Source organism: Vollenhovia emeryi, unplaced genomic scaffold, assembly GCF_000949405.1.
Source record: "Vollenhovia emeryi isolate VEMERY1.0 unplaced genomic scaffold, V.emery_V1.0 DF939177.1, whole genome shotgun sequence".
In the NCBI taxonomy this organism is placed as follows: Eukaryota; Metazoa; Arthropoda; class Insecta; order Hymenoptera; family Formicidae; genus Vollenhovia; species Vollenhovia emeryi.
In genome coordinates, this window is record NW_011967189.1 from 1,061,100 (window position 1) to 1,084,081 (window position 22,982).

Sequence of the window (22,982 nt, forward strand, 5' to 3'; positions counted from 1 at the left end):
AAAATAAAATTGATTTTCTTCCGAGATCGAGATTGCGAGCCGATATAATCGTCAAAATCGTCGCACAGAAAAATCGTAGCAAGATGATCTTGGTCTCGTTGGAAAGCTAAGATTTCAGCGCTTCTAACGAGATAAGAATGGCTCATCTCGGATTATTAGTTTATGAGGCATTATTGATAAATTCCGAGAAAATTGATTTTGTCCCAAAATCGAGTGTGAATTAATCTTTCGATTGGACGAATCTCTCTCACGCCGTGCATTAAATAGCAACACTAATTTATGTTCACTCAATATTCATTTTCTAAATATGCACATATGTATGTAATCGCACAGTTTTAGTCGCGCGATAATCCCCTCCTCGGGTACTACCTTGTCGTGGTGGAGGGGCTTAAGTACCCCGAAGAGTTACTCTCTAAGATTCAATCAGTGCATTATCACTGAATCAGTGAATATTCACTGTTTGCAGTGATAATCCATTGATTGATTTTAGAGAGTACATACTCTAAAGACGGGACAACCAAAGGTACCCATTGCACCCATTTGGGCCCGATTTTTCAGTTTCTAATAAACTGTTGACCATAGTTTAATCGATTCTCTGTCTCTTCTTAGATAATAATATAGAAAAGTATAGAGAGTCGAATAATTTCCATATTAACAGTTAACCAGAAAATGATAAACCAGGCCTAACACTCTCTGAAAGTTAATCGGTGGATTATTACTGAAAATAACGAATCGATTCACTGTTTTCAGTGATAATCCGATCGACTTTTAGAGAGCACATTATTAATTGATTTTGTTCATTTCAGCACGAACTTTCGAGGACTGACGAATAATTTCGCTTTTATTTCGTCAGTTTAAACGAATCGCAACCGCGCGCGGCGATTCGTCGTGTCGCGTCGCGTTCGGGAGTGCCGTTTGTGTATAAGTGGACTTTGAAAGTGTAAAATCGCGCGAACGATCTTTGTGTTTTCGCGAGTGTACAAGAAGACAACCTGAGTGGAGGAGGAGGCCTGGGGAAGGCATCAGGCACCGACGGAGCAACTTTAAGGTAAATATTTTTTCTTTTATATAAAATTAATCTTTCTCTTGTTTATTTTCAATAATTTAAAAATTATTTTCTTTAATATATTCATTTTCTTGAATACTCTGTTTTAATATGAACTTTATAATTGTATGTTACAGGATCACCGTATAGTTAAACTCCGCTGCTGCGCATCGGATCGGTGAGTAAGAAACTTTTTTATTACGGCAATGAATATACATACTGTAAAAAAATAACATGTAAAATTACAAGTATTATAGTGAGTAATGTTCGGACCATTTAGTAAAGGTGTACCTATATTTACATACGTCAGTAAATTTACTCCTTGTAAGTAAAATTATTACCTTATGTAATAAGTAAACTGCTTAATGCTTTTGACTGTGTAAATTTGACATTATTTTGTAATTTTTCATCGTGTACAAACGAGTATTTACACAACAAAGAGTAAACAAATTTTTTTGGTAAAAGTATATACATTTATATATTTCCGTTATTAATAGAGTAATCGCTACTTGTCAGCAAATTTTTATATTTTGCATTTATACATACATGTAATTTATATGTCAGCAACGAAAGAATGTGAATCGCCGGTAGTTGGTTAACGATAAAAAGAATTGTTAAACGACTTTAGGTTGGCAGATGGTTTATTTATTTAAATTCGACACGTTTCGGCCATACGGGTTGTGGTCCTTCTCAAGGAATTAAACTTCTATAAGTTTAATTACATTGCAACTCAAAAGTATGTTGACCACAAAACGAAATCAACACAAAGTCAGTACAGAGTAAAAATTGTTTTCGAAAACTTACAATATTACGTCACTAATATTAAACTAAAAACACAGGAGTTTGATATCCATTTTTGTTTTGACATCCATATCCACTTTTAGTTTAATATCAATGAGTACTCCCGTTATAAAAATTCAATAACACTCTTGTGTTACCGAGATTTCAAGCATGCAGCACGGAACACAACCAAAATTGAGCAGTGCATTACCCACTTGAAAAATAGCGTAGCACGGACACGCAACAAGTAGAGACTTTATCAGCAGTGCTTGAAAATGGATGTAGCTGAATAGTTCCGAAAATGAAAATGGGCGTAAGGCACTGGAATCAGCCGAGCAAAAACGGTATCAAGTAAAGCCTATCACACAATAGGAAAGCACAGGCAATAGGATCAGGGAATAGAATTTCTGACGCGTTGGATTGGTTGGAAAAAAATTTCCGACGAATCCAACACGTCAAAAATTCTATTCTCTATTCCTATTGCCTGTTGTCAGGCATTGTGTGATAGGCTTAAACCTCTGACGGGGCCGCTCTCAGTTTTCTTTCTGGCACAGACATGCACCAAGTAGAAATGTTATCGGCAGAGTCAGAAAATGCGTAATAAAATAGTTCCACGCTAAATAACTTAACGGTTGACGGCGTCCCTATAGAGGAGGAGAAAACAAAAAAATATAATGAAATAGTTTCATTTCATATCAAAAATAAAAATGGGCGTAAGAGCGTGCAAAACAGTCTCCCGAAACGGTATCAAGTAAAACGCCGGCGTGGTCGCTCTCAGGTTTCTCTCTGGTCGCTATCTGGCCGGTTACTCCGGTTTCAGTTTACTCGCCAATCGCACATGCTTATACGTCACGTGCTTAGTGGCGCTGTATTGCGACGTGTAGCTCTATGTGAAATAAAATTCTTTCCACTGTCGATAAAGTATTTTCACATACATACAATGTGTATCGTTTCGAGTCACAAGTAATTTTTGCGCTTGTAATCGTTTCTATTAGCTTTTATGCATAAAATAATACCAGGATAAGTTGCGGACCGCATAGCAGAACATTTTCGTACTTGAAACACTCAGTTCAGAAGTCTAATAAAAAAGATATTGGTATTTAAAATTTTCAATTCGTAGTTTTAACTAAATTTGAAATTGGCTTTATAAAGTTGCAAACTTCTTCCACACGATTAAAGTACGCATAAAGACAAAACCGGGGACAGTCGACTTTATATTAAAAAATGAAGAGAAATTGAAGATATCACCAATATATCTTTCTTATTAGACTTCGGAACTGAGTGTTTTAAGTATGGAAATGTTCTGCTATGCGGTCCGCAACTTATCCTAGTATTATTTTGTGCATAAAAGCTAATAAAAAAAATTACAGGCGTAAAAACTATATTTGACTGTGTTGGTAAAACAGATGACTTAGGATCCTTTTAAGTAATTTTTTAGTAAGCAACTTTCTATTTAAAAAAAGTAAAATATACTTACGTTTATCTTTTTCACATTGTACGTATGTACACGCTCGTTTATATTTGTGTCGAAATTTCTTTTGCGATTTGCACTTATATCGCCAGTTTATGCTGACTTTTAGCGCATTTTTCAGGAAACTCGACTGAAATCCGCTCTGGTTTAAAAGTCGACATTAAAATAATACTGTCCTAATTGTCATCTCTTCCGCATTGTAGTCACCGTCCGTAGCTGCATATAATAACAGCTAATATGCTCGCAAATAATACATTGTCACGGTTGGCGTATCTTTTGACTGCGAAAGGGAGGCAGGTACGAGAGAAAATACGAACAGACGCGCGTACGTATCGATTTTGAGCCCGCGATGGCGTCAGGTGTCGCAACAACCAGATGACGTTATACAAGAGCGTCGAATTTGCTAACGATAAACAAAATTTCAAAGAAACTATTTTCTCAACTTATACATCTACGTGTATATATATAATTTTGTTCCGTAATTAATTTTCCGCGGCATTTGCAATTTCTGTTCTCTTCAAATATAACTTAATAATCTCGAACAAGCATGGTTCACATGAACCAATCGGATTAGACATCGGCTGAGATTTCTCCTCGAAGCAAGAAGAAAGAAAAGGACGCAATGACGTCTCAAGTCATCCGTTTTACTACTCCAAGTAGAAGCGTGTAATATCGAAGAAAAATTCACTGTAGAAATGCAAGCGAAATAATTATTAGAAAATTACTGTATACCAGTAATTTCTAATAATTCAATTACCGAACTGTAGTAATTGTTCAGTGCTTTTTCGTTCCCAGTTGTAACATTTGTGTAAGGGTAGACATGAGATATAACCGCTAGCCACCCCCCTCCCCTGCTTCTTGCTCTAAGAACAGTTTTACAATTATACGCAGTGACAATTGACTCTCGGGGACGCGTTCTAATGACTTTCGCGCTTGAAAGAGGCGCGATCGCGCTACCGCGCTTTCGAAATTCCATGGCATGACAGGCTCGTAGGAAAAGGAATATTCGAAGGATAAAACGTGTTTGGCGACGGCGGCTACGGCACTGCCTGTTGACGGCGCCGGCTACCAGTCGCTCCTACGCTCGACGCCGCGTCAGTACATGCGGTCTCGCCGCGGCGCGCGGATTGTTTGATCGCAGAGGTGTGCGTTCCTCCCCTGACAGCCCTCTTGTTAACTCACGATAACCGCGTGCCGCGTAAGGTCTCTTTAAAGAGCGTCCCTCACGCCTTTAACGCGAATCCCCCCCGCGTCGCTTCTTCACTCGGAAGAATTCGAGATCGAGAGGATCGAGGATCATGCCGGCGGACGCGGAGCTCAGCAGCCTGCTCAGCAGACGGCAGAGGATCAACGACGAGCTCGAGGAGGGCAAAGAGGTGAAGAAACAGTACAAGTTCGTCAACGTTTACACGGAGTTCCACGAGCTATCGCGCCGCGAGATCAAGCAGTACGAGCAGACCTTCAACAGGTGATCACTTTTTCTTTCGCGTATGTGCGTCGTGATTGAGAGATATCAATAACGGCAGATCGGAGCCGGCAACAACGCCGCGGCGACGCGGCTTTAATTCGATGCTCCAAACACTCGGTTGCTCCAGAAAAAAAAGGAATTGATAGGATGAAAGGGATGTTAAAAAATCGTAATGAATAATACATTTTTATTATTACTTGTATTATTACAGTATTAATAACGAGAAGTAAAATATTATTATTATAAATGTACCCACACCGAGAGAATTTTCTTGTACAATTTATCCTAAAAATTATGTAACCATGAGACAACGTGGCATTTTGAAGAATTTTATGAGTGTTTAGAAATTTTACTAGTAAAGTGTATGGTAAAATTTCAGAAAACTCTCATAAAGTTGTTCAAAATGCCACATTGTCCCAGGATTACATGATTTTCAGGGTAAATTTTAAAAGAAAATTCTTTCCGCGTACAAACGTTATAATATATTTGCTTAAATTGTAAAATTAAGTAAAAAAACTCCGACAATAATCATTTAAATCAAAAGGCCGTTAGAGTCAAATAAGATATATAGTACGTGCGCAATGAGGAATATATTTGAAATAAAAACAGAAATTACAGAAATGCGAACGCTTCGAGCACCTTCTTCGGGTTCATCATCAGTGCAATTAACTTAATTGTGAAAATAATAAATAAAATACAATACAACATAATAGTTGGCGGTAACAAATTAAGCGCAATTATAAAACATAATCATGAAAATAATAAATAAAATACAATACAATATAATAGCTGGTGATAACAAATTAAAGCTAGAGTAGTTCCGACTATAAAGCAGTTGTAGAGAAAACTCGGTCGGTGTAATAAATGCTCGGATATAAGAAAAATAATGTCAATAACTCGGTTAAATTTAACATCTTAAAACCAGTTGGAAAGCCGAAAAGATAGACCAAGTAATTGAGCCGTAATCTAGAAATTAATGTGATACGCGTTATAAAAAAGAGAAAGAGAGTAAAATTGTAACATATTTTTATTATAAAATACAGAAGTAAAACTTCCGGGCTGTTTTTCGTCCTTTTCGTTCTTTTGCTTCTTCACTGGAATAAATTTAAATGTGTTTTCGTGACGCGAACGACCGTCGCAATTTGATGTATCACTTAAAGTACCTGCGACTGTCGGAGCTATATATAGTATTATCAACTTAATAGGCGTGCTCGGCCTAGCTGTTTATTTTTACGAGTCAGCCTGGACTATAACACGCATGTGTAATCAGATGGAGATAAATGTTCCCTCGTGTCACGAAGTCTATCGTCATTGAGACGAAACAATGTTAGCGACAAACGCTCTCGAATCGAATGCTCGCGCGATCGCGAGCGAACTCGTTCTACATCCGAGCAAATATCGTGAAATATCATTCAACCTGTTTCCACCGCTTGCTCAGTGAGTCACGAAAGATCTTATCAATTTAACCCGTCGAAATTATGGCGTATTTAAAGAAGCGATATAGCGCGATATCTGTTTCTTATACAGGGTGTTATGTAATACCCGCCTCACCTCTTATTTATGGATAGAGCGGACTAGACTGAGTCGAAAACTCCTCGACCATTTTGCAATTTTCGCAATAGTTATCGAGTTATTTATTATTAAAAATCGCTGTCTTGGCCCGGCCTACCGCCCAATTCAAGCTCGCGGCGAGATGCAGCCGTCCCGCGATTGGCGTTGCTAGGCTTGGGTGGTAGGCCGGGCTAAGATAGCGATTTGTAATAATTAATAACTCGTTAACTTTTGCGAAAATTGCAAAATGGTGCAGGACTTTTCGACTTAGTCTAGTCCGCTCTATCCGTAAATAAGAGGCAAGGCGGGTATTACATAACACCCTGTATAACACACTCACCTCATTTCATATGATTACACATTCGTCCTTATTTAGAATTGCCGTATTAATTGACACGCCATTCGTCATGACGGGTTAATTATTACATATACGAATTTATTTTCACCAGCTCGATGAAGCGTTTCGAGTATACGATCTCGGCCGTGCCGATTTGTACGGCTGTTAAACCGCACGCGATATCATCATGTTGATAAACGTTGTCTGGCCGAGCCGCGGGCTTTTCTCTCTCTCTCTCTCTCTCTCTCTCTCGCGCGCGCGGTACGTCTTCATTAGAATCTCTTTGCTGATTCTCGGTTTTAGAATGTAGGCGAAACCCTCTCACACGCGACGTCTCGCGAGATTTCCTAACTAATCTGACAACGACCCGCTGCGCGCTATCATCGCCACCTAATCGCCGCATCACGCTCACCTCTCGCGATAACGGATTTCGTTACGGAACCCACGAAACTGTCCGTCATTTAGGTGTCGCGGCAAAATTATAAATAGCCACGCAGAAGACCCAGATAGTCCAATGTATTCTCGATGGTCCAGTGCACTCCCGATAGTCCGTGCTTGGCCAAACGATCATTTATGCGTGTCTGATTTATTTGAGTAGCTCGCTGCGTGCCACGTTCGTTCGTGCCTTCGCGATAGCAAGTCGTAGGTACCTGAGTACCCGAAGCCACCCGCCTCAACTTCTTCGACCGTTGTCAAACCTGCTACCACGTTGACTTCGAAATACCTACCTACGTCTGGGACACAAAGGGCGTAGGTACCAGGGACCGTGACGAAGGGGGGGGAGGGAAGGACGCGGCACGGGGCCCGCACGGGGACCCCGAGGTCGTCTGCCCTCTTCGTGCAGCTTGCGTTTCTTCTCTCGAAGAAATGCACGTCACGAATCTCTCGGCGCTCTCGCGGTTTCGTAATGACCGAGCGTGCAATTCTCCACGATTCTTCCCTGCGATTTCCTTTTTTTTCCTCGGCGCACCTTCGTCGGAAAACTACGTCTCCGTTTCTTGCGTTCTCCGTTAATAAATCTCGAATAATAGGTGTTACAGCCAGCGGCGTTCGTGGCAGGCACATTGTTCGACACGTGTCGATTTTCCAAGACCGTCGTTCGCTCTTTGTTACGAGGTCGTAGGGAATTGAGAAATAGAAAATATGACGGACAGCTAAGTTAAGAAGTGAAGTAAAAAATAAATAAAATCGAATTTATGGGAGAAGAGACGGAAATCGAAAAGATGATCTCGCACGTATAATTTCAAAATTATTCTTTTTAGAGCATCTCATCGTAATTGGATGAAAGATGCGTGAAAGACTCGAAAGTTTAATTTATATTCTCGGGGGGTTAAAAATGTGACCCTGACCCTTCGCTCGAACTATTTAATATTAATTTCGAGTCAGTAATATCGCAACGAGAAAGAGGGAAAGAGTGAAAGATGTGAGAGGGGGGGGGGAAGGACAGGGAACGCAGGCATTTCGGAGAAAATATGTCGCCTACGATTTATCGAGGCCCGAGGTTGCAAAGATAACCGGTTTCGTGGCGAAAAGACAAGGACGACTTCTCGACACGAGCGCACAACAATCATCAGTCCTTCCGGATGACGGATCGCGGCACGCACGCAAGATACGCACGTGCGCGCTGCGGGCAACAGAGAAACTCTCGTGATGCTCTCGAGAGGCTTTTCCCTAGCGGGTATTTAAACAGAAAGGAAAAGTCAAACGTTCAATCGGTATCTGGTAGCCAATCCGGCTGCAGTTTTGCGAGGCAGAGCACCGCGTATATATGTATACAACGTATCAAAATATTAGCATAACGTGTCGCTTGCTTATCGCGTGATTAAAATACCTCGATTCCCGATTAACGCTCATTAATAATCTCTCGGATCGGTTGGACTTCAGGTTTTGATACTACGCAGAAAATTTCGCGAACGCTGTTTATGCGAGCACAGCAAAAGCCTGGCTGTCGAGTCTGCTGCATCGACGATCCGACACGAACGTGTCTTCTCGTGCCCCGATAAAGTTCGGGGGGAACGTAAATAATTATTTTCTTCGTCAGCAACCCGATATATCCATCGGCCAGACGTTCTATCGGCGACCAGACTAAATATACGTCTCGCTGCGGTTTTAGTTCGGTGATACGCGATAGCGCTCGGATGCGTTCACGTAGGCTGCGGTTGCATTATCTATCCAACATTTCCTGTACCGGGGACGGACAGAGTCGAAAGTGGCTCTTCGTCGGGCTCGCTACTCCCGACGAATTTCCTCCTCGGGAATTCGGTGGAAGCTGGTTGGAGAACCCGAAATCCGAACCCCACGGCTGACCCTCCGGTCGGGGTCGTGGACCGAAGACTCGCGTCTCAATTAACCGCTTAGCCTATAAGTAATTTAAAGAGCTTGGAAGCCGGCGTGACATCCGCTGTCCCGGTTGACCCTTCCATCCTGTACTATTGCCGAATGCGGTGGTTCCGGTCATTTAATTGAAAAGATTTACCTAATTCCCATCCAAAAGGCAATGCACGCGAACCGATACTCGACGTAAATAATTCTACTTCCTGTTATTTGGAAATTATCTGCCTGTACATTGTTTAAATGCTCCACGTTAATAATGTCTACTCTTTTGATAAGTTGGAGAACCATGAATAGAAGAATACGTTCGTACTCTTTATCGAGAAGCTCCTATCAACCTGCGCCGCGACTCGCGCGAGGTCGAAAGTCGAGGTTTCCGCGGCTCGATTGAACGCGCGCGCTTTAACTTTCCCCATTGCAATGATACAGCGAGGTGTGATCGATTCGTCTGCGTACGTACGTGTAAGCGAGAAACGATGACCTTAACCCTTTCGCCGTTGAAGTAGGTGAGTGCATACATGCATTCAAGTTACGTACTCTCGAAATCGATAACTCCGCGCAAAAGGCAACGAGTACCACGAAAAAAAGAACATCCCGCTTCCGTCGAACGACTTCTACGAAGTAGTTTGTTTTGTATTGTAATCTCAAAACTTTCGCAACTTTTCCAACATTCTCACGAGGAATATTTTATGCAGAATTACCTTCTCACGTACTGCATACGATTCCCCGGGCTATTTGGTTAAGCTTAATCTACAATGTGCTCTTTGCGTCTAAAAACATTCTATTTTGCAGCCAATAAATACGCTTAAATAATTTGTGCGGCAACGTCAGTGTTTTTGCCCATACTTGGCATTTTTAATAATACAGAAAATTGATTGCGAAAAATATAACCCCGGGTTTTCGACTTTGCCTCAGTTGTCGAATTGGTGAGACGCCCGCCAAATTTTTGCGTATGTAAATTTTGTGTATGTTACAATACACAAAAATTTTCAATAATTGGAACACTATTGCAACAGCATATCCCTGAGACTAAGTCAAGTAAAAAAGTCCTGTACTACTTTTCCCTCCGCTAAACAGTTATCGAGATATCATAAACTAAATTGAAAAAGTTATAAGTTTTCTCTAGAATATCTCAGAAAGTATTAGGCAAATCAAAAAATGTTTCAGACAAAGTTGAAGAGATATTTGCGCGGATCATTTAAAATGAGCCACCCTGTATAAAACCAAACGTTTCTAGACGCAAAGAGCACGTTGTAGATTAGGCGTTAGGGAACAATTAGAAACGTCTCGATAAGGAATTTTTAATACACGTCGTCTTACATTTGTTCGGTTCCCTCACAAACGTTCGGCTAATCCTTAGACGCCTGCATCGGCACGGCAAACCGTTATCCCTCATGGTCGTTCGAAGAAATCGCGCGTCCCGAATATACAAACGGCATAAGAATCTATTCAATGGCTCGCAGCGACGGGAGGCACTCGGTATTCCTAGCAACGATATTGTTAGACGTCTCAAATAATGTTTCGTTGATGGGAAGAGGCACAGTGTTTTTCACGGACGGCGTTTATCCCCGTTTAGGAGATGCTTTCACGGTTCACAATGCGCGTCGTGACTCCTTTGGCTTTGCAGAATTCTAATCTGTTTCCTCCCCCCCTTCCTCCCCCGCAATCTCACATACTAAGATAGTTGCTGCCTCGCAGAGAAAAGATTACTAATTAGTTATTGTAGAATAGACGGAAGCTTTAAGAATGGAAAAAAAAACATCCGACGCGTTTCTTCACTTAAACGGGACGATAACGTGTTCTTGCACGGTAAAGGCAGCATTTATTACCTGCGATATAATGCGATGGTTAACAAGAGATGTTAATCAACTATTGAAAACCTCAGGCTTTCGGAATAAGCGCAAAGTATGAATTTAATCTCGATATTTTATTAATCGGGACGACTTTCATTTCACACACATGAAATTAACGTTGTCGCTTGCAATCTCGTACAGTAACAATTAGCAAAAAAAAACTATGTTACTCCTTTACTAAAGTGTTGGGATTTACACAAGGAAGTTTGGGATTTACACAAATCGAGAGAATACGTTCCTTGAACAGGACTGTTGTTTTCCCACGTCAAAATATCGTTTATCGCAATTTTCGGTTTGATCGCTCGGGCCTGCGGATCTTCTCAAAACTTTCTCAAGAAATCACAGCTGCAGATCTCGGCAAGGTTGAAGAAAAAGCTCAAGCCAGTCCTCGTCCTCGGCACGTCGCCAATTCGTCGCCGCAATGACGTCTTTCGTCGCTCCTCGAAGGACCGACCGCCGCCGTATCGATCTTGGAGAACAAGGATAAACGGGACCAGGCGGACACATCGCGTGTTACCTTGACCCGGTTTCCTGCGAGCTACTCCTGGAAAACGAAACGCGGAGAACGAAACGCTCGCCGCCGAGCCGGTCCGATGCGGAACGATCGCGATATCACGGCACCGCGATAACGAGATCAGAAGCGCAACGGTGTCGTTACGTTGCGATAATTGCGCGCTACCACGTTGTAGCGGTAGTTAATGGAAGGAAAGGCAAGGCGGAAAAGGCGGCTGGAAGCACCGCTTTCCCGGCGTTACGCAGAAATTCTTTGAATCGTGAATTGCGCATGAAAATTCATGAATAGAGCGTCCCCTTCTCTTCGCACAGTAGTGGTAATTTAAATATTATAATAAAAAAGTAAAGTTCTCCCTTTTAGGATGATATCAGCGCGCTGATAACGCGCGAGGCGAACTATACGACGTAGAAACATGTGTACCACATGTAAACTATGTCAGGGATTAAACTATGTTTGACTCTGTAAAACTGATGAGAGATAACGAGAGATAAATTCGTTAAAATTTTCAACTATTTACCCTCGTGGCGCGGAGCTTTTAATTAAGCTTTCGCAAAGTCAATCCAAATCCGTGACACATTTAACGTGGTAACGATCGCGTTGCATTTACGTGGGCGCCCCGCGCACAATCCACGTTGATTGGAGCGCGTTTCACTTGACCGATTAAAACTGCCCGACGGAGCGATCTTGATAAAACCGAGAGCGACGATCTGCACCGAGTCGTTCATAATAAAGTGATGCAACGATGACATTCGCAGTCGAAAATAGCGCGTAGTATTCTCGGCTCTCGTTCGAAAATAAAATCACGAAGAGCAACGTGCGTTTATGAATCTATTTTGATAATATTTCTTGAAGAATTTATTATTCAACGCGCACTATTGATTTTAAGCATTAAATTGGCAGATATTGATGCGTCGTCGAGCAGCGTTTGTCGATTAAAAAGGAGACGAGAACGTTATTAAATATATTCCATATATAGCAGAGTGTTAATTTTAATAGTACTCTTCCCACGTATCTAAGTACCACTTTCATCTTTCTCAGTCTGCCACTTTTATCGATCTCGCTTTACTGTGCTTATAAAAATGCAACCTCGACCTTCGCCTCGCGAACTCGCCTCTCGAACTCGCTCGAGAACCTCGCCACCGTGAAATCTCTCTGAACTTCTAAAGAAAGGAGGAAAAAGGAGCGCGAGAGAGCGAAAGGGACTACTTGTTGATACTAAACGCTTGTAAAAGCGGAGTAAAAGAAGAGCGGCTTCAATCAAATTATTATGATATAAATTTCTCTATTAATATCTGCATAATTGCCTCTGATAATGGCAAAGAGAAAATTAGAAACGTTTCAATCGCGATTCGCTACAATGTCTCTCAATCTAATGTTGGCAATGAGGAGCGTCATACAATAACGCTGAAATTAACTGTTACACGTTACAACGGCCGTAACGTTTGCAATAACAGTTACATTATGATCCAGCGTGCAGTATGCATATATTCATAAAGCTAATGAACGCGATAGATACTTGTTCGAGAACGTTTAATTGCCCGAAACAGCGCGATCCTGGCAAAATATTGACCTTTCCAGCAGACTAATTACAATTCCTCCTGATTGAAAGGATTTACCGTCCAGGTGCCTTCCCGCCTACATCGCTTCAATTTCCGGCGCCTCGCAGTAACGTCGTTAACTAATGCGGAAGCAATTTCCTTTAACGTCCCGCTCTTCTACACTCTAACGAACTTCGAAAATGTCGGCGGGACGATCTTTCAACGTCCTGCTTAATTAGGATTATGATAAAAGTATGCGGATATCCTGGCAAATACAGTAAGTGGCTGGTACAGCGACGTGACAAATTTCGCGATTGTCAAGCCCAAGGCTGAGAAGATAAAAATGTTGCGAATTACAACTCCGCTTGCTGAACTGGCTTAAACGATACGCTTTTTCTATGCAGGCCACGTTGATTTTTATGGGAGCTCGTTAATCACGGTGGTTATGAGAACCGGTTCGCCGTGCAAGTGGTCTTTAACCCGCGATAGTTACGTCTCGTCATATACAATATAGGCCGATTATATAATATCAAATGATCGCTCTCTATCGATTTACGACACGACATACGGACTACGCCAATCGCGGCTCGGCATTTTACACCGTTTTAGATTCCATCGGTGATTTTAGTTCGCGAAAGTTATCATCGTTTTCGATCTCTAGCTCAGCTTAAATAAATATCTAGTTATCCGCCATTAGTCACCGGGAGATTAAGATCTTATCAAGCGTCTCTATTAATGTTTCGTACGCTAGTGCTTAAATTTTTTATGCCCAGCAGAGACCCTCGAGCGATTCGGCTGTGCGACAAGAATAAACGATTCGATTCTGCGCGCTTCGATAAAACATCGAACATTCGACGTGCCCCAGCTACGACGTTTTCCATCCCGTTCACAGAAAGTTGCGATTTCACGAATTTCCGCTAGCGGAAAATTACCGGCACGTAAGATTGACATCCTGCTCCGAGAGACTCGCGCGAATTTGAATATCGACAATCGTTCCCACGTTTTCCCCCCGATCGTTTTCACTCTCGTCACGTCTAAACACTCCCCGATAATTAAAACATACAGACTGATTGATATAGGCAGACACAAGGGGTTCTCACACTTCCTTTCGTCTGCGTCCAGCCCTGTCGCTCCTTCGCGAATGCTTCGCGAAACAATTACGTTCTCCGAGCAAAATCTGCGCCGCTAAAATGAAATAAATCTTCCGTATAATTTTATTTGTTTAAATATATTTTAATTATTCTATATTTATCGCAACTGTGAATGGTGAATGAATAACAGAACAATATCATGTATGATAATAACGAATGAATAATAGATGTATTTTTTATTTTAATTCCGCGCTTGAATTCATTTTGGGGCTAGAACTAATTTAACATTTAATTAATGATGTAAGCGCATATCATATTCGTTAATTTGATAATTTCGGTCAGACACGTATTGATTTTGTCTCACGGTGCATGCGAGAGCTGCATAGATTACAGGACATTTCTCGCCGATTGCAGATAAAATTGCGCGGCTCGTTGTTTCTAACAACAACCGGGGACGTGATCCACTTAACCTTTAGCTCGTACACACGCCCACATTTTTTTCAACTTTTTGCGCAACTAAAGAGCGAGACTAATAATGTCAAACAGTTACCCCAATGATTACGTCGGGGGGAAAGCGTCGTAGGAATAAATCGTTCCTTGCATTTACGATTACGGCGCTATACAACGCGTAATAATTTAAAATGCCAGCCGACACGTGGTTATTCCGGACTGAATTTTTTTGCGGCGCGACGTACGCAGCCGCGTACGAAAAGTCTGGAGAAGAAAGAAGGCGGCGTGTGTCGAATCGGCAGGTGAATCGGCAGCTAAATGGCTAAGGTAACGTGTAAGGAAAATGTAAATTTTTCTACAGATAAAGAATCTTGGTCAACCTGTTCTGTCCGCTTTCTACAAGAGACGTTCTAGTTATTAAATGTACTGCCTTTTACATTGCGGCCAACGAGACGTCGGCCTCTGTAATAAATGCGAAGAAAGTTGCGAATGTTAATGACAGCCGAGTTTAAGACAATCTCTATGTTTGACTGTCGAAGAAAAACCGAGTCGAGAGACAGATTTCCCCAATTAAAATCGTTATTTCAGTTAAATCAATTTCTTTTTCTAAATCGTACCTTATACTGACAAAAGACATTGTAAGCTAAACTAATTTGCCAACGAATAAAACATCATATTTGCAGGCATCATTGCGAATAATTATATCTTAAAATTCTTTAATCGAGTGCCTTTAAAATACGACGTCAACTTAATTTCACTAAACTTTTCTTGGGTTCCTTAATTATATCATTTTTTAGTTTACATTATAAAAAAATTAGATAAATTACTTCTGTATTGAATAAAATGTTAATTTGTACCATTTTTTTTACGTGAGCTTATCTCTTGCCATTTACAGTTGCATGTAAGCTTCCACCTTTAATCCACGTCACGCCTTTATTATTTATTGCGCGGAATCATTGAGTCACAGAGATAGAAGAAACTTGGATAAAACTTGTGCCATTTTCTATTTCATCGTAACACTTCTTCGAATTCTGTGAAATAGAAAGACTGTTACGGCAACGATTGAAGCAATCTCTACCGACTTTTCCGGCAGAGATTCGTTTAAATAATCGTGCCTCGTTCGACAATAACGACATTGCCCTAAATTTTTCTTCCCTGTTTCTTCGTGCAAACGCATTCAATGACCGGCGATTAAATCGCGCGCAGTATTGTGATTAACTGATTAACCAGAGGCGACTGCACGCGTGCGACACGTAGCTCGGTGTCTCATTGACTACCGTCACCGCGATGATTTATTGGCAGGTCAATCGTTGAAAAATGCCACTTCACGCAGCGAAAGGAGGTCGTGGCAAGATATTCGCCAGTCAGCAGAACAGATTTACACTTTACCGTATTAATGCGAGTATCCTATCGTATCTTGGATCGATAATTTTATCCTCAAGTAATTTTCAATGCCAAATACTCCGTCAATTATGCCCGAGAAACTCAGGATGGAAAACATATTTTAATACAAAATGAAATCATTTCGAAGTATCGGACAAGAAATAAGATTCTAAAACCTCGCGCTTTATTTCCAGAATACTTTTGTATTTCGCAGCCACAGAAAAAATTTCCGGATTCAATGCTATTACACTTCAATGTATCATAAAATAGGATCGATATAGCGACAATCGTATTTATTATAGAGAAAGGAATATTTTAATCTTAAACGAAAAATTCTAAAATCTAGAATAAAATTATGTATGTATCATCTTTTGTCGAATATCGTGGTGCCAACTTCGTGCGTTGTAAGATGGACGGAAAATTCATTCTAAACGCAAGAATATATAAAGTTACTCTCGTCTCAATATACCTAGTAAGTCAATCTTTTTTAATTCGATAGAGGAGAATAAGAATTATTGATTTTATTTTGATATTGTCTTAGTTTTATAGTAAATGAGGTTGTGAGAAATATAAATGCGTCGAGAATATTTTTTGTCTCAGTAACAGAAATCCTTTCTGAGGGTGCGTCAGCTTCGTAAGCTTATTGACTGAAAACTTGAGGAAAGGGAGATTTTAAGAAGTTCGAGAGGAAAAGCAACACGACAAAACTTTGCTAATTGTATTCGTCAATGCTCGTTGCAGGTTCGACGATGGTCACGACGGCTATCTCGATCTTTCCGAACTGAAGCGAATGATGGAAGTTTTGGGTGCACCGCAAACGCATCTCGGACTCAAGGCGATGATCCAGGAGGTCGACGAGGATGGCGACGGTCGCATATCTTTCCGTGAGGTTGGTTTATTTTTACCGATCTCGCGAGAGACCTCTAACATTTCACGCTGACAAACAATATAAATGACTGCTGAATGCAGCGATAATGTGCGAATCGTTCTTCTCGTTTTTGGAAGAAATAAAAGGAGTCCTGCTAATGTATAAAATCCATTATCATAATCAGTTTGTTTATGTTAATGCCAGGAAGAACATGACATAAACATTCTGTACTAATCCGCAGTAATGATATTGTAATGGATTCAATAAGCTGATAACAATGGTAACGATGTTTGCGGGTATATTAATGAACAGAAATTAATTCTTTGCGAGAGAAGAAATACAAATATCCATTGCTTTTACGTATTATTTTCATTAAAACTTTTATAATAATTCATCGGAGAGTCTTTGAATTTATTTCCGTCGAAACTTCAAAGATTTAAAGATGGGATTTTGAAAATAGACAAATGATTTGGAAACGTTAGGTTAGCAAACTCCGCACCATCAGAGGCTCCAAATGTGGTCGGCGCAAACATAACGTCTGTACGGCCGCCACCCTGACCAGCATTAGCGTTTCTCGCAACTCCGCTTGTGGTCGGTTAAAAGTATTGAACCGAAATAGATTTCACCGCGTGCAGAGCTTGTGCGGGAGAGTTTCGCCCGTCGAGAAACACGTGCGCCTTGCACGATTTCGAGAGGCGTTGCAAACGCGCGCCTCCTAATTTTAACGTTTGCCAATTTTTATTCGCGGAACATTCGTTTTATTTCGTAGGAACTTGAACAAGTGTAGATACATAGATAATTCAAACAATTAGAGCAGATATATTAATTGTCATATAAGATTTCAAGCTTTTGTTAGATGCTCACTTAATTTTTAAACAGTACTTAAATCTTCGCCAAATTTTGTATTCTATGTTTATTCTTTTCATCTTAATAGAGTGAAAAATATCATTTTCGATTAGATTCGCAGATTTTATTTACGGCAAACGTATAATATGCATCTAATATTGGTATGTAAAACAATACGCTGAAAACTTTTGCTATATAAAATGGTATTTTCTATAATCACTGGACATAACATTTTAACACGATTTTTATAGTTGGTGCAATTGTTTATATCATTCCTTTTGTAGAGAAGGTAGGTTTGAGTACATTTTAACCAAAATTTTGTTAATTATATATTTGTTCTTTCTACGCGTATACTTGGCCTTTTTTGTACCTTTTTTTAAAAAGGCAATTTTGTTAGATTTTATTTACGGCAAACGTATGGTGATATATTATTTGTAAAAATAGCAGACCCCATGCAATGTTTAATAGGCGTGTACGTATCACTCGCTGGGTATACGATCGTGTTTACTCTCCAAGCATAGCTGTACGTGAGAAAGGATACGTTGAAGTAGTTCTATTTCGGTCACCTACGATCAAGTATTTTAAAAACCGTCGAAAGACTGCCTGTGCTACAAAAAAAGAAATGTGCAAAACTAAAAGCATTTTCCTGAAAACAAATTTCACGCTAGAAACATTATTTCGAGTTGTGCCTTTATTGTTATACAACGTCAACAGGTAAAGTGTGTAACTTGTATAAGAAAGAGTTAAATTGTATAAATTATACTTTTCATTTTGGATATTTGTCAGTTTAGCGATGCTCCCAAAGTTAACGTCTAATTGAAATTTATAATTGAAATATTAGAGGAAAGTCCTTTAATATGAGATGGTGGGTTTTCAACGCCCAAACTTAATGACAAATCTTTTTTCGCAACGATTACACGATCAAGTTTCCACTAAATAGACTTCACTCCGAGGGTAATTAATTCATGGTGGAACCAACAGAAGATGCCTATTAATTTGGCATAAACTCCGCTATCTTATATTAGGAAACTATCTTATAATAGGGGGACTTTCCTGTACATGTAAGAAAAACGCAGCCGCGAAAAAATTATCGATACGATGCGCGATATCGTCCACCAAATGCTGGACTCGCGATCTTTTCTAAAAATGTTCCATGAAGCTCGCAATCGTCGTCCTGGCAATTGACGATATTGCGCGGCGGAATCGATCGTGGAGAACCGACGGTTTTGCAACACGCCCGCGGAACACCGGAGCGTGCGAAACGCCGCGGCAGAAACTTTCGCTGTTAACGTAACTACCGCGCGATACGGCCGCGAGTAAAATCGCGGGTGCACGGGCGTCACGTGCCACCCGAAGGAGAATTCGACTTGCAATCGGTACGTAATGCACGCGCGTGCATACAATCGGACGTGACATTCCGTATTTCGCGAACAAAGCCCGCCACGCGAATCGACCCTGCATACGCGATGTGTGCACGCACGATTCGCCCCGCTCGTCGTTCGCCGCCGTGATTCATTGCGCGATACCCGAGTAGTTTATTGCCCGGCTTACTCACCTTCCTCTTACTCATCAAGATATGAATTACCGTAAAACGTTCGCGACACGTACCCCCTTGCCTTTCGTCACGCCTTACATTCATAAATGTCGCGATTCGCGGATCGCGATTAATCGTACGATTCATTTATTTGACGAATTACCTGGCTGCCTTTTTTTTATCTGTTACCTGAAGTCTTCTTAGCGGAAACGACAATTCCGTTATCGAAATGTGAAGGGACCAAGCAATAACTAAAGTGGAATGTTTTCGTTTATTTAATTATTCTTTAATTTTCAGATGAAACATTTGTGTATTTTATGCAAAAAATTGTTCTGTACAAGTATGACTGTGTTCGGATAGCTGTCATCTCAAAAATAATAATTGAATCAGGTTATGATTCTTTGTCGATAATTCTATTTTCGAAAGAAGCAGCTAGAAAATTAATTGAAAGTCAGAGGTCCAGTCTGGCGAAGTTCACCATATTGCAACTACGATTTACTTGTTCAGTGTAATTACAATTACATTTTGTTGCAGTTCCTGCTGATTTATCGTAAAGCACGGGCCGGCGAATTAGAACAGGATTCCGGATTGAGCCAGCTGGCCAGACTCACCGAGGTCGATGTCGACGAGGTCGGTGTTACAGGCGCTAAGAACTTCTTCGAGGCCAAGGTATATTTTCACACTCGGTCTGTTCTCGTGAAAACGAATCTTTCTTGGTTTTTTTTTTTCAATACATTTCTCAAACGTTTAAGCCTCACTTTCGTATTAATCGGTCCAAAACTCCGAAATCGGAATTTCTTAAAAAATTGATAACGACTAGTGCTATTCTTTTAGAAGCTGTGTTATATTTTTACGTAACTATGTACTGTCTATATATTTAGATTATTTAAAATATAAGAATAATTGCTTGTATAAGAATATACAAGCAATAATAGATAAAATTAAAAAAGAACCTGTTGTTTCGTTCTTCGTTACTGTAAAAAAATTAGTAACTATTGGTCTCACAGCCAATACCTAAAAAAATATAGTTTTTTATCAAATCTTGTCAAGGCTGTTATCGCAATACGCATTTCCTATTTACGCACACACAATCCTGAGTGACACGTGGCCCAGAGAGCTTCCTCAGCATATCGTACGCGCTGAAGAAAAAAATACAGACGTAAAAGCGTAACTCGAGTAAGTTACATTTCGTTTATTTTTCTTTTGTCTTTTTCGTAGATCGAGCAGCTGCGGAAGTCCTCCAAGTTCGAGGACGAGATTCGTATGGAGCAGGAGGAGCGGAAACGGGAGGAGGAAGAAAAGGCAGCGAGACGAGAGCAATTCCGGCAGAGAGCCGCGATCTTCGGCAAATAATTGCGAAAATCACGGGAGAGCGAAAGCGGCCGATTCGCTCGTTGGAATGCAAAGACGGATTGTCTTGGGTCGTTTAGGTTTATTTCCGATGCTCGCAGCCGCCGAAGCGATATCCGACGCCAACGAGCGACTCTATAAACCATTTAAGTGCGCTCCGAGGTGAAATCGCGGTTCGATCGCGATGGCAGTTGTCAGAAGAATTCGAAGCGAGAATTTAACCCGCGGTATAATTTCCTGTGCTGTTAACGCGCGAAAGAAGAATTTTACACCCGCCGTCTCTATCCTTGCATTGCCGCACGTATAAACGATATCAAAATTTAAAAATTCAGCGAAATATTAACTCTTTCGATTGCCAATTTGAAGACTACGTAGAATTTTTGCAGTTTCGTTGTCGAATATGCAGTAAACGCTGACGTCCGATCTGCGGATTTCATTATAAGCGGCAATAGCAAAAGTAAAATTCATTTTCTTGGACCGTAGTCCAATTTTTTAATTTTATATTTATTAGTTACTTACTGCACGTGCATCGCGATTTAACGCTATATTGTAATAGCGGTTATTGTACTTGGAACACACTGTTACACGGAAAAAAGTAACACACGATCGTGCATACGTGAATTTTACACGGAAAATCGGACATTATCGAAAGCGGTTGATATCTAACACATATCTATCCTATAGGGATATATTTTAACGTTGGACAGCGCGCAAACTAGACTTCTACTTGCTGTTTCAATAGCAATTTTAATAACGATATCTCGTTGTAAAATGTTTAACAAACGTTGAAGAGCACGATTAATTGCGTAAAATGTTGTTTAACACAAATGTTGATGTTCAAGGATGAATTGCAATGAGGTTTAGAACAGTCAATATAATAAAATAGTTGGCCTGCTTTTTTATCACAGATCACACGACTGTCGAATCGAAAGTTTTCAACTTCGAACGTTATCGAATGTGATGAGTAGACTGAGAACGGAATTGATATCGACTTTACATTATTTAAGAAAGGACGACATTAGTGACTGCTGAGCCTTCGATAGGGCTTAACGTATGTCGGCGAATGTATCTTAAGGTTTATTATTATAATTATGATTATTTTGTAGGGTCTTATTTTCTCTTCATTAAGTAAGAATTCTTTGTCGCATTAAACGACACGCACGGTACTATTGTACGTATAACGTAAGAGAAATATGCGTGTAGATATGTTGTATATTTGTGCGGCTGGTGCGAATGTATGTCGAACCAATAGCTATATCTAGGCGTGTTGTTCGTTTAATTAAAAAAATTGAATCACTCGATTTGTACGGCACAAACGCGTAGAAATTTATTGGCGGCGGATTCACGCTGTAACTACTTTGATTTGCATTTTATTCTATTTGTATTTCCAACAGATGGTTTAGACTTGGACTGATAAAAAGATAACTCTTGTGTATTCCGCCGATAAGTGGGCCGCGATAAGTGTGAAACCACTACACAGGTAACAAGAAAACCTTTTAGATCCTCGAATTTTAGGCTAAAAGATTATGAATGTGTCCAGAATATATTGTAATGTTTACAGCGTTCTTTAATCGCGTGCTATTATTTTAATCTTCGTCTTTAATCTTTTGTTTTTTATTTAAAATATCTAAGATAATGAGTACAAAATTTTATAATTGCAACAGGTATATGATTCCTGCCTGCCTAGCGCCAATAGCACAATTTCTATTTCTTTCTTATAACAAGATCGTAACAATAATTTATCAGAATTTTTTATTATTGCATTTGCATTAAGAAATATTGTATTTCAATTTTTATTATATTTATATTATATTATACATCACTTGTTTAGAGACACATTCTGTATATAATAGTATTAGTAAATCACAAGACATCTATTGTAAAAAACTGTGTAAGCTATAGATTGTAAATAGATTTATTTTGATGCGTCAAGCTTATGTATCTGATTAATTCCTACAGCTTACTAATTTATTAGATTACTGATAAATCAGTAAGCTGATTTATGATGGAGTTATATTAAAATTATGAAAACTGCATCGTGTTGTCATTGTTAATATAAGTGTTTTTGGGGTCAGGAAAATATTCTCTTACACATAAAAACTTAATAAAATATTACATTAATTTTTTTAGCTCAAAATGAAAATAGGAAGAAGCTTGTGTAGTATTTATTTAGTTCTTTACTTTATTTTACATGTTATTAAAATTTATTCTGCGTATGCATGTGAAATAATAATATATTTCAGAGCTCAAATGCAGAGATAAAAAATCATGTTATTTTATTTATTTGTAGCTTGCAAATTGTAAACTTAAAATATGCATTTGAAGAAAACATTTTTGTATTTTAATATACGTATATTTCAGAGTACAAATGCAAAGAGATAAAAAAAAGAATAAAAGTCATGTTGTTTCAGTTTTAGTTTCTATTTTAAAAACGTGCGTTCAGAGAGAATATTTGTATTTTAATATATACATATTTCAGAATTCGCATAAAGTCAGAGGAAGAAAAAAGTCATGTGTCATTTCAGTTTTAGTTTCCAAATTAATAAATCAAAAAGTGCCTTCAAGGAGAACA

The 22,982-nt window shown here is 39.7% G+C and overlaps 1 protein-coding gene across 1 annotated transcript; it reads left to right on the forward strand.

Moving 5' to 3' along the window:
• Positions 1-4,364: 4,364 nt before the first annotated feature.
• On the forward strand, positions 4,365-22,446 carry LOC105563370 (EF-hand domain-containing protein D2 homolog). The gene is made up of 4 exons (XM_012014919.1): positions 4,365-4,764; positions 16,554-16,701; positions 19,595-19,729; positions 20,279-22,446. The coding sequence occupies exons 1-4, from the start codon at positions 4,595-4,597 to the stop codon at positions 20,411-20,413; spliced, it is 588 nt and encodes a 195-aa protein (XP_011870309.1). The 5' UTR covers positions 4,365-4,594; the 3' UTR covers positions 20,414-22,446.
• Positions 22,447-22,982: the final 536 nt, after the last annotated feature.